The sequence below is a fragment of the Pyxicephalus adspersus genome, chromosome Z, assembly GCF_032062135.1.
Source record: "Pyxicephalus adspersus chromosome Z, UCB_Pads_2.0, whole genome shotgun sequence".
Lineage (NCBI taxonomy): Eukaryota > Metazoa > Chordata > Amphibia > Anura > Pyxicephalidae > Pyxicephalus > Pyxicephalus adspersus.
The window spans coordinates 20,308,312-20,323,154 of record NC_092871.1 but is presented as its reverse complement, the minus strand read 5'-3'; the positions used below and the strand labels follow the sequence as shown (position 1 = coordinate 20,323,154).

Here is a 14,843-nt window from a genome sequence, read left to right as displayed (position 1 = left end):
TACCTATCCAAAAATCTGGTATAAAGAATTGATTTACTGCAAAATGTATAAAGAAATATAAATACTTTGTTATATCCTTTATACCTAATATTTTACTAGTGATGTATAAAATAGTTTAATCACTGAATCTCTTGCATATCTACTGCATAAACCGGAACTCATATAAAGTATATAAAAATTCTATTGTCCCCTCTTTGTGACTTGGAAATTTATTGTATAGGATAAGTACCTGCCTGGGTGCCTTAATATATATTGTGGTTACAAAGTGATTACATTACCTCTCCAGGTAAAAAAAGGTTTGAACTATTTCTGGAAAATCATACAAATTTTCTCATGAATATGTGTAAAATGAGAATATTCCCGGCACCAATCTACCTAATGAAACCTGCAGCTAAGATTATCAGTCAAGCAATAGTGGTTTGGATGTGATTTGTTGCTGCTGGGCTATACAAACAGTTGTTATCTCGAGAGCTTGACATATGGGAAAAAAACTTCTCTACTCCCAAGTTCAGTGTATTTATCGCAAGAACACTTTTTTTTAAGTTTTAAAGGAACATGAGATATTCACCCTTTATCTTTGTCCCGGTGACTATTTCTAGTGATGGGAAATCCAAAATCTGGAGATGAACCGGGTGAACAGAAATCTTCAAATAGTTACACCTGTTCTAATGACAACCATTTAACATTGTTTTTCCCTCACAGAGACACAAAAAGTGAAGAGAAAACTCTCCAACAAGACTTGGCCAGCTAAAAATGAATTGACAGGTTTTTACCCTTCCCTAATCTAAGCCAAAAAATTGCTAAGCATAAACAATATAGTGAACCTGATCATTCCGGGTACAACATTAAGATTTGAAGTGGCTAGTTCCATGATTGTCATACTTATTTTTTGGCTTTATACTTAAGGTGATCATACATTAGTCGATGAGTGCAGGTAAATATTATCTTCCTGATGTTGGTGGTTTACCTAACATAACCTTTGTGCATCCATTACCAGCCCTATAAAGTGTGCTGCTCCACTCCCCCCACCAGCTCTAACGGGTAATAGAAACAATCCTTGCTGTGTACAATTATGACTGGCAGAGCTGCGTTGTTATTGAACACAGGGAGAATATTTCCCGTTGTCTTGTGGTTGTTAAAAAGCCCTCTCTTTTGTTTTTTACATTAGCCTGTTGGAGCAAATGGGGTGAAGCTGAGCAGCACGCCAACCAATTGGTCAAACATTGATTGGAAATGCCCAGTTTAAAGCCTATAGGACAAAAATTGATTTGACACATCCAGTATCATGCTGCTGTTGATACAAATCCAAACAGCTTCTGGTACAAAGCATGGTAAAGTAATTTGAACATTTAATAGTTTTTTTTCATTTTTTATGCATTGCTATATAAAAAAAAAATAAAAATGCTTACATAGATACCTTGTGATAGAAAGGATATGAATACACAGATCCTTCTTGCAATGGCAAAGTGCTAAATGCAGATATGAGATACACACTTACACAGCACATTCCTTTATAGAATGGGAAAGGATCATGTTTTTTTCGGACAGTGGCAGGAGAAGTGACACACTGATTTACTAATTTCTGTCTCACTCTGCTCTCTCCTCTTATTAATATTTTCTTTGCACCCCATCACACCTAACTGGCTATTTGTGATGCTTCTTCTTCTGAGCCCAATAGACCAAAAGAAGCCAATTGACCAAACCAAGTCAAATTCACCTACTCAATCATTTACACCACCCCCCTATTTCAAAGACCACACTACTTCTCATGAAATGACAAGGCAAGCTGTTATAGGGTCGACACTGTTACCCATTGCACTGATCAGACTGCTCCCTAATATATTGCACCGCTCTAATATTTGCATTGCTTCCCAACACCTAAACATCTCTGCATTATACTACTCAGACAGCGCTGCACTTCTGTACATCATGACTGCACTTCAGCCCGTTACACTGACCACACTGTTCCTCATCACACCAATCCCTTTGCTCCCATTAGACCAACCACATTGCTGTACATTACAATGACTACACTGCAACCCAATACACTGACCACAATGCACCACATTACACTAAACACACTGCACTCCATTACACAAACACATTGCATGACATTACACAGACCGCACTTCTCCACTTTACACTCATCTCATTGTCATAATCAGATTTCTCAGCTGCGTGAAGAGGAGCTATGACCTAGGCTATGCAGAGCAAGGAGAATAAAAGTGGTCATGTGACCTGCTAAACCTAATTAAAAGTATTTTAAATATTTTTTTCAATAGCATCTCCTGTATAATGTGATGCCAGTGGTACATGCTATCCTAATAGGGTAGAAATTTATTTGGGTTCACCAAAAATTTAAGATCGCAATCATTATTATCATTATTAATTAGCCAGAGTATATATATATATATATATATATATATATATATATGACACAGACATATTACGCAGCGTTTTATAGCGTCCATAAGCATATCACTAACTGTCCCTCCAAAGAGCTCACAATCTAATGTATGTCCTCCCTTTACCCTTCGCTCCTCAAGGCTGTGCCTATTATGTTCCTGCAGTTCTTCCATGAAGAATAAATATACCAAAAATATTACAAGGGCTTTTGCTCTATACCAGCTTAATAAAGCAATAATTTAGAAGTACACATAGTATGACACTAAGTAATATTTTGATTTCTAGTCTAGTCTTCAGACCAAAAAGAAGGACAACTTTATCAATATGTCAGTGAAACATTTTCAACTTAATATTGTGTCACTCGGGTTGTATAACTGAAATTTCCCTACAGAACAGAGAATCCCAAACCATTTGGGTGACAAGCAGACCTGTCAGAAATCCTTCAATATACTTCTAAAACAACAGAAATGGCTTCATAAACCTTTCCCAAGACTGTTCCAAGTCCCAAGAGGGCAAATCTCAGGTCAGGATTATTTTATAGTAAAACAATTATCTACATTTGTGAAACATTCAAGGGAAATCATATAATGACATTAACTGCTACATTTTTATCATTTGGTAGAAGTCAGTAAAGCCTGTATAAAGCAATATTCATTGCTAAAACGGCCACACAGGCCGAACCATCATCCTTATAAAGGAGTCATGAGTGGTTCAGTGAAGAATGATTCCTACAGACCTCTTTGCAATGTATTTTAAAGCAAAAAGATTTTTGAAGAAAATTAGCATTGTAATATTTACATTACATTTTGCAATTCCATATGCCAATCATTGTATTAGAAATACATGCTGTAGATTATTCCTCAAATATTCTACCTACCTAATCAACAACTAATTAGATCATTTCAGGGACATGGAGAAATAACTATATGTTATTTAAACCAACAAACTGGTAGTTGGAGTTGAGGTTTAAATAAAACACAATGTTAAAAAATAAAGGCAAAATAGTCAGCTGTCTTAAGCCATAGGCTTGGGCCAACAATGGCATTCTTTGGATCTCTAATATAAGATGATCATACAATCCTGCCCATACCTAAAAACATATTTTAAGTATTAAAAAGAAACAAAACAATATTTGCAGCACTACAACATCCAAAATCTATACACTATGATATGTAAATCAACAAATGGGCATACAAGTACATTTAGAGAAGCGAAAGTTAAAGTACAATCACTCCATACGACTGCAAAGCAATAACCTACATGTATGTAACAGGCAAATATGGCAGCACCCACATACAAAAGTAATTACAAATATTATCAAGGTATATTTATTTAAATGTAAAAATTAAAAATGTATTCAAAATATTTACATATATTACGATTATTCAGATCAAGTTTTTTCCCATAAAAATAGATAAAAATGACTATACCTTCCATGACTTTTTATTACTGCCCAGTATACCTGAATCAGAAACTTTTCAGGGCACCTTCAGATCTATAATAGTTTCTTTACCTTCATTCTTTACTTTGATTAAAGCTTAACTTCAGACAGATATAAAAGACAGAAGGTAATTACATCATTAATTACAATTAGTAATTGTAAGTTGTAATTGCAAGAAGTGTATGTACCAGGATTTGATCTGGTATCACCTTCTTGCTGGCTCAGTATAATAGAAGTGACGTGTGTGAGGAAGAAGTAGAACAAATAATTAGTTTATGAACTAAGATGCATGATGAGAAAAGTGGAATGTAGGCTGGAGGGTTCAAACCAACCTTGACTCAAGTGGGTTGAATTACGCTGGCCATCAGATTGAGGACAGATAAAAAGTACTGCAGGGAAAATCGTTGCAGCAAACGCTGATCATTCATAATTCTCCTATTTTGGCACCAGACCTTATGTATATATGTATGTTTCCTTATCTTTTTATCAATATTTCTTTATGACATGAGACTTTATGTAATATCATTATATTGTTTGTCATAAACAGCCTTGGTCTCTCAATCCCCTGAAGAAGCCTCTTGGGCAAACGTGTCGGGTAACGAGATGAAAATTGAAGTCACCCTAACACAGGTTTATGCATCATTACCTAGCATAGGTGGACTATGTTAGTTGAGGAATTAGTGCAGTAGGACTATGTCTATTTAAGGGTAAAAATGTCTGGAAGAATAAATATATTTGTCTTTTAAAACAATACTGCCTGCAAAAGCCTGTCTTTTTTCCTTTCCTTCCCTTTCTATATAACATATGCTTGGCAGACATGCAATAAATAGAGGACCTTCACCCTATGTGCTGTATCTTATTAAAATGTCATAAGATTTGCACCAAGAGGATTTAGGAAAATGGTAATAGCATTTTATTGCAACAGCTGAACATCCAGGAACGAATCTGTCTTCTGAAATGTGTGACAAAGACATCATTTTCCCGCCCATTAAGAATTTTATACACAAGGGACCTCATCCAAACTTTTAGAAAAACACATTCTGGGAATTGTCACACCTGAGCATTCCTCCACCAACACTGCATATGTTCTCTCTCCCAGATGGTATCATCTAACTTGATATCTAAATCAGCGTGTTGACTACATCAATGTCACTTCAGCCTTGGATGGTAAAGTGAAATAGATAAAAACCTGAGTATGAGTAGTTTACAGCATTCGGTGTCTGCAACACTAAGGTGTCACCATGAAGGTGGTCTTTTCTGTTCTTCTGCTGCCCCTATTCTTTCAGGGGCTCCTGGCTCAGTGCCCTTTATCTTCTGAGCTGGTGAACGATGAAGGGGAGAAGCTCTGTGCCCGCATGTATGAACACAGCGACATGTACTTTGACCAGTCCTGCAAAGGGAAGTACCTTGATGTCAAGAATGGAGATGACTTCCCCTACATGCCACTTTTATGGGGTAACAGGATTTCATCTCTGGTTGTGGCCAGTCGCTGCACCCTGAAGGTATGGAGCCAGGCCGGTAAAGGTGGAAATAACAAATCCTTCAATGCTGGAGTTTACTACCAGTTAAAGGACTATGCCAATGGACTGTTTGGAAACTGGAATGATGCCATCAGCTCCTATTTCTGTACCTGCAACTAAGAAGACTGGAGAAATACTGACTGACTGAAGCAAGAATGAATGCCACACAATAAAAATCCATCCACTTATTCACAGAATAAGTTTTCTGATCTTATTCTATGTTTGGGTTTGCCAGAAGATGATTGATGGTGTGCAGAAGTATACTATAATATAACAAAAGCCAGGGCTTTGTTCATGTTGTTTTAAACTATTGTTTAGTCCTAAATACAGAAACTTGAGAAAACAAATGCCATGGTGTTGCAGCCAAGTTATAATGGTCTATTGAGAAGATTAGTAATTGAACCATGCACAGGTAGGACAATTGGTTTTCTATAGTGGAAGCTACACAAGTAGTATACATTTATAAATGAATTAATCTCACATAATTGCCAAGTGCCCAAAAGTCATGAGAATATCTACTTCGACCTGTGTAGCCTACACCATCATGAGCTAAATTCTAATCTTATAATTTGTCTAGAGCAGCCATTCTTAACCAAAGTTCCATGGAACCTTTAGGTTGTTGTAGAAGTTTACACCGGTTCTTTAAACTTTGACTGACTGTCCTTCCATTTATGGGTTCCAGCAAAGTTCCAGGTCTAACGCCACTCGGCAAAGTCACAAGCATGACAATATCTTTTGAGCTCACGATGCCATTCTGACCAATATCATTGTAAGCGGCATTTTCCCAAGATCTCGATTTATGGGGAATCTTAAAGGATCCTTGAGATCTGAACATTCTTTTAAAGTTTCCTCTTGGGTAAAGAAAAAAGTTTTAAAAGGGCTGTTCTAGATTTGTATCATAGTTGTGTTTTAATAGCATGTTATAGCTACTTGTGTACTTCTGCAGGAGATATCTCACATGCCATGCTACTAGAGATCAGATCTGGTAAATAAAGCTAACCACTGACCACAACTAATTTAGAGGCCAGCTTTTATTGTCAAACTTTTACTGCTGCCCATGATCCCTTTAATATAATGTACCTTACATACTCTTGTACCTATCAAGGAATGTGGAGAGCAGTTGATACTGGAACAGGAAGACAAACTAATTCTTTCCAATTGTACTAAAAAGTGCTTTGTCTCCCGCACAGTCTCAGAACTTTATTTGTGTAGACAGATGCGTGTATGTATATATATATATATATATATATATATATATATATATACATACATACCCTATAATTCACATACAAAATGTTGTATTTGCTGTAATATGTGGCATTGTTAGAATCACTCCTGCAGTCCACCAGATGGTAGTGTGCTTTCACCAAACTGACTCATTATTGGGTCAGAATTTAAATTCCCTGTTTATATTCTATGGAGTGAGCTGTAATTGAAAGTAAACTGTAAATTTAAGAGTATTTTCTTAAGTGCCTTTTACACTGACTTAGCAAACGCTTTCTTCTTTTTATTGGTATTAGCATTTCCAGGCTCCTTTGTTGTTTCCCTATCTGCTTGGAAACACTATGTTTAAGTGGTTTATAAACTGTCTTTGCCAAGAGAAAGCATTCCCAGCTCATTGTATTATCCTTTATATTTAGCTGTGTGTTTTGGCTGAGAGATGAAGATGCTGCACATAGCTTTCGTGAGTGCTCAATGCTTTTTAGGCTGCAAAGAGAAAATTTCCTATTTTGTAGCATCGGTAAACAACAGCAGGTAGATGCATCAATGTCAGACACGTTCCAATTCTTCAATATCTGCATTCATAAAGTTTTGGTTAAAACAGTGAAAAAAGGAGAAAGCGAACAGTTCATTTACATCTGAACTGAAAACTACTGCAAAGGAGACACTACATGGCAATTCACAAATCTGCCATTTAATGGAGGACCTTGATTCTAACAGAGGGTATCCATCACATGGAAAAAACATTTAGGCCCACATTGCACTGCTGTATTGCAATAAAGCAAGCAATAAATAATATTAAATAATAATAATAAATAAAGCAAGCAATAAAGTTTAAATAACTTTGATAGGTTGATGCATTGGGGTATTAATTTGGAATGGCATCCTAAAGCATCTTTCACAGTTAGCTGCAATGCATCATTATGTGCATGTCATGCATAGTGGAATGCTGCATTAAATAAAAGGCTATATCAAATATTTGGGCTGTAAATGTGTTGACTACTAAAAAGAGCTGTCCTAACACATGTGAACATGCAACATAATACATATAGCAATGACCATGTGAAATGACAAAGGGAGCCAAATGTGTTTTTGCTCAATGAGTTTTCCATTTAAATTAATCTAAGCGATCAAAATGTATTGCGCTCCACCATAAGCATCAATGCTATCATGCTGTAATTCAAATATTCTGAAAATCCCAACCAAGCTATTTTACTGTATAAAAGCAAAGTAAAGTAAACTAAATGATTTTCTTTTCAGAACATTTCTAGAAAGCATACATGGAACATTAGGGCATTAATGCAGTTTATTCTAACATAATGATTTAATTTCATTGCTTTGATTTCTTACATTTGCCAGAAATATAGCAGAGCAAATATAATATAATGCATGCAGTCCATCAGTGAAAATTGTTCTCTTCTGATATTTCATAATATTGTGTAGATATTTTCGGAGCACTGACACAAGAGGGTGATGGTGTGCCACTGATGGATATGTGCTCCTGTATAGATGATTGTGCAGGCAGTGGAGGTATTGGCAGAAAATCCCTGCTTGAGTTCAGGTGGGTCAATATTTGACTCAGTGATCCTGATTGCAACAATAAGGATGATGCACAACTCTGAGGGGTCTCTGATTGATTGGAGGGGGATGAGGGCTGTACTGTTGTTTGTTTGTCATTTACCACATTAATATTAAGCTGCTGTGCGTGCATCCTGGATTATTATCCCTATTCCAGTTCAATAAATGCTTAGGCTGGGCGTAACTGGGCACATCTTGTTGTTGCTCTGTAATCAGCCATATGTAGCAAAATGAACAGTTTTGCTTTACCCAAAACCTGAATTCTCAGGGGGTGTACTGGGGAACATTGCTGCTTATATGTCTTGCAATCCTCAGCGATAAGATTTTTTGTATGTTAGAAAATTTGCTCATATGCATTAGCTGAAAATATTTTATTCTTGCTAAATGTATCATTGATATTACATTGTGCATAATGCAAAATTCACATTGGTAGCAGGCAGAGATGGGAACCCAAGTGGATTAGTCTTTCAGCTGAAGTCCCTAAGGGAAATTCAGATAATCTCTATTATCCAAGAGGTCTCACTAGTCCCAAGGATGCTGGGTGCTTGCCACTGATTGTAGACCTAGGTCCAGTGATATTTACACCTGTATGCCAACCATAACTGGGCAGAACACTATCCAACCAGCCACTGACTGCATGATTTTGACCCGTTACTCTGCAGTTACCCTGAAGGAGGGGGTCAGCGGCATGAGACCTGTGCAAGCATTCTACGGTAAGTTAGCAATAAACAACGTGATATTCTAAAAACATGCAGTTAAGTTATTTGGCTTCCCCCATATCGACCTTAGACTGTGTTTTTGACTATGGTAGAGACATTAGATTGTGAGCTCCTTTGAGGAACAATTAAGCTGCATACACATGTGCAATTATTGTCGTTGGAAAGGATCTTTCATAATCCTTTCCAACGACTAAAAAATGCACGATGCACAAACGAGTGTTGTACATACATCAACGTTCTACCCTATGTAGGAGGAAGGGGGAGAACGACTGAGCGCACTCTGCCCCTTCCCTTACATTACGATCGTTCGTCATCCATCATCCGTGGAACCGCCAGAACGGTCGTTTGGACGACGGACGCTTTACACACGCCAGATTCTCGTGCGATATCGACCCTGAGCCGATTATCTGGCGTGAACCATTGGACGTGTGTACGTAGCTTTAGTGACATGACTATGGACTTTGTACAGCACTGCGTAATATGTTGGCGCTATATAAATACTAGTTAAAAATAATATTTTTAGCTCTACCTGCTCACAAAAATACAATGATGTGTATATGAATTGCTTTGCCATAGTCCAGTGTTGTCACCATCTGGAAATCTGCCATAGTAAATGCCATGTCATTAAAAGTGGCATTAAAAAATACTGCAGTACTGCAAGATGTGTTCCTTGTATGTATTTCCACATTTAATCTTCTCATACCACTGTAACATGCCTTCTATGTACAGAATGCATGTAAATGTCAGCACATTGCTCAGGAGGATGCAATCCTAGAACAGGGAGACGTAAAACTACATTGTGTTTATGCTGCATTGTGATTCATGCTGTGTCACGAATCAGCTTGCCAGGTGATATAGGGATCTGCACAGATTCCATTATATACATATAATACTGCATGAAGTGAAAAGCTGCTTGCAGCAATATTTGGAGATGACAGGGTATATTTTTCCACTGTTTCTAAGGATTGACTAAAAGCAAATTGTGCCAAAGATAGGGGTTACCGATTATCCAAAGGTACCCTGGAAATTTCTTATTGAGCCTCCCACTGATAAAAATATAAAGAACAATATTCCAGCATACAAAGAATTGTTTAGAGAGTCCTGACGATGCATAAAGAGGTTCTTCAGTTGGATCAGCTCTCTATCTATACATAATAACATTCCTACCCCAACAGAGTGCCTCCTACTTAATAAGATCTGGGTGCCGGCCTTGTACATTTGTGTGTATGATATGCTACAAACCAGGAATGGCTATCAAGGGCCATGTGCAAGATGCCCATTTTATTGTCCATTCCCACTGGATCATTGCTAATTGGACTGCACATATGTCTGCTGAATAGTTCTATTGACATGTTGGCACTGGCCCAATTCCAATACCAGCGCCCTGGTACCAATTCCTAGAACTGCATATTTATTTGTAGTTGTCCAACATGGCTTAGCTGAGGTTACATGCACATTTTTATTTACGAATATTAGTGACATCTGGCAGGGAGAATGGCTACCTCGGTTTCCCAGATGATGAAGTTTATGACAACCAATCTGTCTTTGCAGAAAGCCAAACATATTGGCCTTGGTATTTATTATCACCCCCAAGGGTATTCCTACATAGCCCATTTTTCATACAATGGACATGCTGGGGTGCTGATGGTTTGCACAAGACTACTTCTTTTTTTACAAGCTTTAAACTTTTAGAAATTGGGTCTATTATCTCGAATTGTGGACAGCTGGAAGGTATGAAAAGGGTATGCTGATACTGACATATTTCTGTACTGTGCAGAAGAAAACATAACATTAAAAATAAATTTGCATTACTTTTTAAGCTCCCCCACTAGACTCATCACTGCTAGTGTGTCTGAAAAATAATGTTAATGTAGATGTAGCCTAAGGCTTATCTGTGCCTTATCAGAGCAAACACATTCACTGCTGCATTTTGCAAATTTTATATTACTAAAACATGAGCGCTTACGCAAACAAAATCTACCAGTATTGTACTTTATAGAACAATGAGAGTACAATATATGTGGATACAATTTGGCTTATGGTTTATAGTAATAAATATTATATTATGATACAATCCTGAAATAATCGGGGTAGCAGAAGTACTACATGGCACTAAGAAAAGGATTACATGCTACTGAAGGGAAGCAGAGATTGTTTTGAATTCAGACTTCATTTCTAACATACTATAGAGGAGAAATTACCACACATCGGCCCTAATTTCTTTAAATTATGCAGACCACTCACCCATTCGTTTTCATAGATTGAAATAATGGTTGAAAACCTTTTTCTAATATGCCTGATATAAAATCCTAACTTGGAACGCCAACCATTTCACCAGCCTCCGGCATACCCCCCATTTTTTTCCAATAAAAGAAAATAAAAACCCTTTACATACATTTTGGTGCAGTCTTAGGTCTGATCCAGTGATGTCTCAGCTTATTTTGCTTCTTCTTCTAGCAGGTGGCTCAACCTGTGTGATGTTACCTCCCTAGCGAATTAGTAAATGGCAGATTGGGCTCATAGGAAATGGGTTGACTATTCTACTTGGGCCTGCTGCTGCTAAAGCTGGGAACAAAATGGGTCAGTGGAACTTTCGAAGTTAAATAATAAAAACAATAATACACTATTTTTTTTTTTTACAGAAGTACAAGTCTAGGATAGAATTACTAAAATGGGCTTCTTAAACACTTAGGAACCACCCAAGATAAACATACCTTACCATTGCTTCCTTGCCACTCCGCCTTGGCCACCAATACTACCCAGTGCTTCTGGGTACAGACGGGCATATAACCATCTCCCCTGTAATAGTGATTAGCTCTAGCAGCCAATTGTTCAACCCAACAACTGTCAAATGAATGGAGGAGCAACCTAGTCACTTACTATAGTATCTAACCCCAGCCAACACCCTCTTAGTATAGGCGTTGGAAGCAGAAACTGTAGGAGTCCTTTTTTAAGGTAAGAATAGCCAGGGGGCAATGCCATTTTTCCCTGTAAGTAAAAGAAATAATGTCTCTCTAAAGCCCATTGCACCCATCCAATAACCCCCTATAATTTTACCTTTTCCATTATTTCCAATATACTAATTGATATTGATATTTTACAAAAATCCAAAAATTTTACAAAAATCCTACTTTTGGAGGAATGAAAACTCTCAGTTTTGCTCATCCATTGATTGAAATTCAGAAGTCAGACCTTCACTGGCGGAATACAGAGGTTCATTAGATCAGCGCAGTACAATGATTGTTGGATATTTGATTAAGGTTCCTTGGACGTCTCATTAGTTCTATTGGATGACATCTTATTTAGTAATAACCAGGCCAGCGACCACAACTACCATAGCCATTGTTCTGGGAGTACTTAATGCTGAATTAGATAAATTGTTAGGTGGAAATAGGTTTACAGCTTGTCCATTTGTATAGAACACAATAATGGAAAACAGTGGAGGAAATAGGGCAAGGAAGACAAATATTGATCTTTATGCCACTCTTTGCATTGTGTACACATGAATAGTCTTATATACATGCTAAGCAATTTCTCCAGCACCATCGTCATCTCTTCTTTTCTGGATAGGAAGCATTTTCCTTTAATGTATAAATAGGATTCTTGGCTGCTGTAAACATTTAATGAAGCCTTTCAAATGATGGTTAAATTACTTTTACTGTGACTGTGTTTTATCAGTTCTAGTTATTAGCCCATATCGGTAAATCTTCTTTTACTGTTAATCCCGTCCAATATTCTGGACTTTACTATGGCTTTATAGCTGAGCACTAGGTCGATAGGAAGACACAAATTATTGTTGCTGTGTAAATATTAATATATTAATGAATTTATTTATTGAATTGACCTGGTATCAGCCTTATGAAGTCCCTGTATAGAAAGGCTGAGTGTGAGAGGAAGTGCTTCCATTGACTTGACTTCCATTGTTACAGCTGAAGTTGTTGCTGGAGGACTGGAGATGGCCCAAGATCTTTTTTGGTGCAGTGAACCACAACCACACACACTTTGGTTGACTCTAAAAACTGTGCCTGGGCACATATGAGGTGCCCAGGAGTGGCTCACATATGGTTTTAGATCACAAGCCTGAAAATGGCTTGGGTAGGACAATGGCAGAAGGTGAGATGTGGCCCTAAGTTCTGGGAAGTACCAGAACCAAATGAATCCAATTTCAGAGATGCACACAGACGAGGGTTCTCTTGTAAGGTCATTGGCTAGGCTTAAAGGCAATGACAACTTTGCTTCAAACATAAACCCCAGTATTTAATCTATTACATACTGTGCCTGATTTATTAAAGACTGGAGAAGATAGATTGGTATGAGTGAACCTGAGAAAACTTAAAATAGATCTGATCCAGGATTTTAAACATTTTCCAAATAAAAGCAAATGATGTTTAGAAATCTGTCCCAGATTTTTTGTATCAGCCAGGTTCTCCCATGATAGTTTACTTTCATCAGTCTTGGAAAGCGTTAATAAATCAGGTTCATAGTGTTGACATTGTTTCAAAAACTAACTCGATCAGTTGCTTTAAGCAATATGTCTCAAATTTTTTATCTTGATTAAAAGAAACTGACAGTATCTGATTGCTCTGATTAACACAGATACTTCCCTTTAAAATGGATCCTGCAGTTGTTTAAATATCCCATTCAATAATTGGATTTCAGCTTTGAGATATTCCAATATGCTTTGCCTAAAATAACTTTTTGCAGAGATAAGTCTTTTCATAGAAACACCTGGCTGAGCGTCTGGCTTATGGTCATATCTTACAAAAAAAAAAAAAAATGCAGGCGCTTATCATCACTACGAAAATTGAATGTTAAACTAAACTATAAGCAACATAAATTATATACTTTTAATTTATATAGAAGTATATATAAAATGCAAAACATATAAATATATAATACACACGAACACTTATTATCTATTCACTTGATATACTTTTTATACAAAGCTTTTGTTCATAAAGGTTTGCACCTTATATCCAAATTTGTATCATATAATTTGTGTTTTAGTTTTATATATGCATTCAGCTTTTGCAGTGATTATAAGTGTAAGTTTCTTATTGTAAAGTTTTCAGTATCAAAAGTATAAGCACAGGACGGGGAGCCTATGATACCAAATTTGTTGTGGTCATAAGACAAAAAGTGTAAGGCAAGGAGTGGTGCAGAATAAAAGGGGGAATGGACATACGCATGGCTGCAGTGAGTGAATGTTGGGCACTGCCTAAAAAAGGAGTCTTCACTTTGTTTTCACTGCATACATATGTTACATATAATTAATTATTATAGCTCTTCAAGACTGGATAATTTAGACTATCATGTGAAAATCTAAAAAAAACCTAGAATGGATCTGGCCCAGGATTGAAAATATTCACAAAGGAGACTCGTTTGTAAAACACATTAAAGCAGAACTAAACTTAGGACAAAAGTTGCAAGCAGTTTTTTTGTATGAGGGACAAGTGATATCACTTTTGGAAAAAATTAAACTTACAATTTTTTGTAATTACACTCATCTGTTGTTACTCCATCATGGGAGTTCCTTCATGTCCTCATGCATGCACATGGGAGATCATTCATTTCCAGCAGCAGGGGGTAGGTTGGTAGGTGCAGCTCAGTGTACGTTAAAGAAAAGATTTCAAATATGCAGGTAAGTTTATTTTATTGCAGAAGATACATCACCTGACACTTTTTAGGTTTGCTTCTACTTTTTTTTAATCAATATTTTCTAATAATAAAATACAACACATACCATAGTATAAAATTACCAGAAAACAAGAGATGAGGGGGATAGACCATGGAAAAGAAAAAGTCATTTAAAGTACAGCGAACATTTGTAAATAAATGCAGCACAACCATAAATAAAAAGACAAGACAGACAGAAAGAAATAGAAATGGGGACATAACATCATAAGAGTAAAGAAGTGCAGGTTAACTGTTCATATTTTCATTATACCAGGTTGAATA

General features: G+C 36.8%; 1 protein-coding gene across 1 annotated transcript; it reads left to right on the top strand.

Moving 5' to 3' along the window:
• Positions 1–5,088: 5,088 nt before the first annotated feature.
• On the top strand, positions 5,089–5,487 carry LOC140343973 (syncollin-like). Its single transcript, XM_072430882.1, has one exon. The coding sequence runs from the start codon at positions 5,089–5,091 to the stop codon at positions 5,485–5,487; it is 399 nt and encodes a 132-aa protein (XP_072286983.1).
• Positions 5,488–14,843: the final 9,356 nt, after the last annotated feature.

What these genes read in the sequence shown, in the direction of transcription:
- LOC140343973 (XM_072430882.1), top strand. Translation starts at nt 5,089, where the DNA reads ATGAAGGTGGTCTTTTCTGTTCTTCTGCTGCCCCTATTCTTTCAGGGG.